We start from the raw sequence: 3,502 nt of genomic DNA on the forward strand, positions 1-3,502 counted from the left end.
TCGCCATCTTCGTCGTATATATATATTATACTCTATGTCATGCTAAATAAATGAATTTAGTGAATGGACGCAAGTACATGACGTGATGGTCGGGCGGTTTGTTTTACTCGCCTTGGCCGCGTTTCGATTCCTGCCCAGCTGCATATATGGCAGCGTATTTGTTCCATGGCGATTCCAGTGATGTTTAGATGTGACTTACATCTGTACCGATATATATGTAAAAAGGAAAAAGGTCCATAATGACGTACGTCTGTACCGATATATATGTAAAGGAGTTGTCTATAATGCGACTTTTTGAGATTCCGGTGACGGAATCCGGCGGAAGAAATTGAGATGAAATCATGATTTGTTGCAGTTAAAATGGTTTTTTAACTGCATATTCGGATTCAGCACCCTGAAAAACCCCTGGGACGGTTTCATTGTGCAGAAATTAGCTATCAAACTTGGATTCCAATAAATTACTGCCGGATTTTCACCGGAAAAAATCGCCGGAAAGGCTTTCAAAAAGTCGCGTTAAAGACTACTCCTATATGTAAAAAGAAAAAAGGTCTATAATGACGTGATCGTTATATGTAAAAAGGAAAAAGGTAGGTCTATAATGACGTGATCCTTATATGTAAAAAGGTCCATAATGACGTACATCTGTACCGATATATATGTAAAAAGAAAAAAGGTCTATAATGACGTGATGTTTAGATGTGACGACTGTCATTCCAGTGATGTTTTGTTCCATGGCTGTCATTCCAGTGATGCCAGTGATGTTTTGTTCCATGGCGATTCCAGTGATGTTTAGATGTGATGACTGTCAGGTTTTGACGTACATCTGTACCGATATATATGTAAAAAGAAAAAAGGTCCATAATGACGTGATGTTTAGATGTGACGACTATCAGGTTTTGACGTACATCTGTACCGATATATATGTAAAAAGAAAAAAGGTCCATAATGACGTACATCTGTACCGACAATTCCAGTGATGTTTAGATGTGACGACTGTCAGGTTTTGACGTACATCTGTACCGATATATATGTAAAAAGAAAAAAGGTCCATAATGATGTACATCTGTACCGATATATATGTAAAAAGGAAAAAAACCCATAATCCTTCTAAAGGAAACTAGCCCCTTCCATTCTTAAAAAATTAAAAAAAAATAAATGAATTTAGTAATAATAATTTTATTAAATATGTTGAAAATTTTGCTATTTTAAATATGAGATATACCAGTTTATCACCAGTAATTAACGTACTTTCACCGTTCTCTTTTCCCATTTACACCAGATAAGGTACTTGTTTACACGTGTTTAAAGAAAACACAGCAAATAAATGAAAAGATAAATTTATACACCGCACGTGACTTATATATAAGTTATCTCGACCAGTGAAAACGGCACTCACATGGTACCATTCATGATATTTTATAACTTCCAAACGTGGACAGCTCAAGACGGGAGAACACATATTCCGCCATACAGAAAATTAAAGCCAGCTAAGATCGTTCTGAGCATTAAGATGGACACAAACTCTAACAGATCCACAATATAAGGATTTGTTTACACTGAATATAAATTGCAGAGTTCGAAAATTGACACACACTCTAACATACTGACCATACAGATTGATAGCACTATAACATATTGATAGCACTAGAAACTTTTCATACTTCATACCCGATCCATATAGCCGGTCTCTCAACGGAAGAACCAACGCGGGTTGAAGAAATCGAAATCAAAATCAATTTGACATGCTACGTATTAACAATGCAAGCCTATCCAGATTCTTAAAAGAAGTCCCACCCTCTGCACTTGCTCTCTCTGCATCTTCCCTCAGTTGCAATGCCCTCACCCTCATCTCTTTCCCCTTTTCTCCTCTGATTATCAGCCTCGCCGCTCTCTCCACCTCTTCTCTCTTCACCACAAACACCCCATTCTCATTTTCCTCTCGCTGAAGCTCCTCCGCCACTCCCAATTCCTCCACCAGCAACTTTGCCTCAAAGGGATGGTCGTGTTGGAAGGGCCACGCTAAGATGGGGACTCCTTGCCCAATGCTCTCCAGCGACGAGTTCCAGCCACAATGGCTCACGTGTCCACCCGTTGCAGGATGCCCTAATATTTGCCACTGAGGAACCCAACCCAAAACCACCAAACCCCTACACTCAGACTCATCGCCTGCACTATTATACTTTTCGATGAAGGCCTGCAAATCCAGTGGAAGGGAGGAAATAAAAGATGCATCATCCATTTCTTTGAGGTCGTTCGGTTTCTTTATAGCCCATAGGAAAGACTGCCCACTCGCTTCCAACCCTGCCACAACCTCCTGCATTTGATTGACTGAAAGAGCGATCTGGCTGCCGAAATTGATATAGATTACGGATTCAGGCTTCTGAGAATTCAGCCATTTCAAGCATTCTGAATCTGAAAAACTGGAATTCCCGGATGAAGAAGAAGCAGTATTTTTAGGGAGAAGGGGGCCAATACTCCAAACAGGCTTCCCAAATGTGCTTCCGAGGTGTTCCAACATCTCCCCTTCCATCTCGTAGAACGTATTAACCACCACTATGCTGCACTGACCATGGTGTCGAACAAGGTTGGTGAATATATCCTTCACGGAATCTGGGTTGCCCTTGACGGCTTCACGAAAAGGAGGGAGTAAATCACAGTCACGCAGTGAGATCGCTTTGGGGAGGCCAGGCAGATTTAGCGAGGTAGGATGATCGCCATTATTATGTGACAGAGGCAGGCTCGTAAGGAGGGAATACGTGAGACACTGGCAGTAAGCTCCCATGACGGGGAAGTAAATGGTATATATGTTTAATTCGGTGGCAAGATCCAGGAGAAAGACGGGCCAGAAATCGACAATGATAGAGGTGGGTCGAAGGCGTTCCAGCATTTCTCGTAAAGATGCTTGCGTCTCCTCCATGGCCCGAAAGAACTCTTCAAAGCGATCGGGGAGGCGCTCGGTATTTTCGACGCCCTCGGGCAGCCCCGGGACAGCAGGCATGGGGATCTCTACCACCCTAATGCCCGAACCATCGGGTTGCTCGCTGCGAAGGCGCTTGGCATTCAGAGGAGTGGTGACGAAGACGACATTGAGATTTCTAGAGGAGAGAAGTTGGCAGAGTCGCATGAAGGGTATAATGTGGCCCTGTGCAAGAAACGGGAACGCCACAACGTCAATATTTGCTTCCACCATTGTATCAATTTGTCAGCCGCCACACTGCAAGCACTCAATTCTCAATCTTTGTAATATTTTCAGTCTGTAGGATGGGTTTTCGTACACATTAATACCATTGAATGGCGTGGGCGAAAGCCTTCTTGAAACGAAGGTTGACTAGTAGTTGATCGTGCAATTTTTCAAAGGAATCATTTTTCCGACGTGTGTGTAGATAAGAGTTGTGAGCTTCTATTTCAAGAAAAGCCTAAATTTTTGTTGATAAATCGAAGCAACCATTTTGCCAAACGAGGAAAGATGACAGTTGTTGATTTTATTTTAAATTAATTGCAA

The 3,502-nt window shown here is 42.0% G+C and overlaps 1 protein-coding gene across 1 annotated transcript; it reads right to left on the reverse strand.

The window, feature by feature from the left end:
- Positions 1-1,732: 1,732 nt before the first annotated feature.
- On the reverse strand, positions 1,733-3,190 carry LOC149190938 (scopoletin glucosyltransferase-like). Its single transcript, XM_089413476.1, has one exon. It carries the CDS (start codon positions 3,188-3,190, stop codon positions 1,733-1,735), a length of 1,458 nt encoding a protein of 485 aa, XP_089269602.1.
- Positions 3,191-3,502: the final 312 nt, after the last annotated feature.

This window comes from Pinus tabuliformis, chromosome 3_1 (assembly GCF_031772625.1).
Source record: "Pinus tabuliformis cultivar Carrire ecotype Pingquan chromosome 3_1, CPIR1, whole genome shotgun sequence".
NCBI lineage: Eukaryota > Viridiplantae > Streptophyta > Pinopsida > Pinales > Pinaceae > Pinus > Pinus tabuliformis.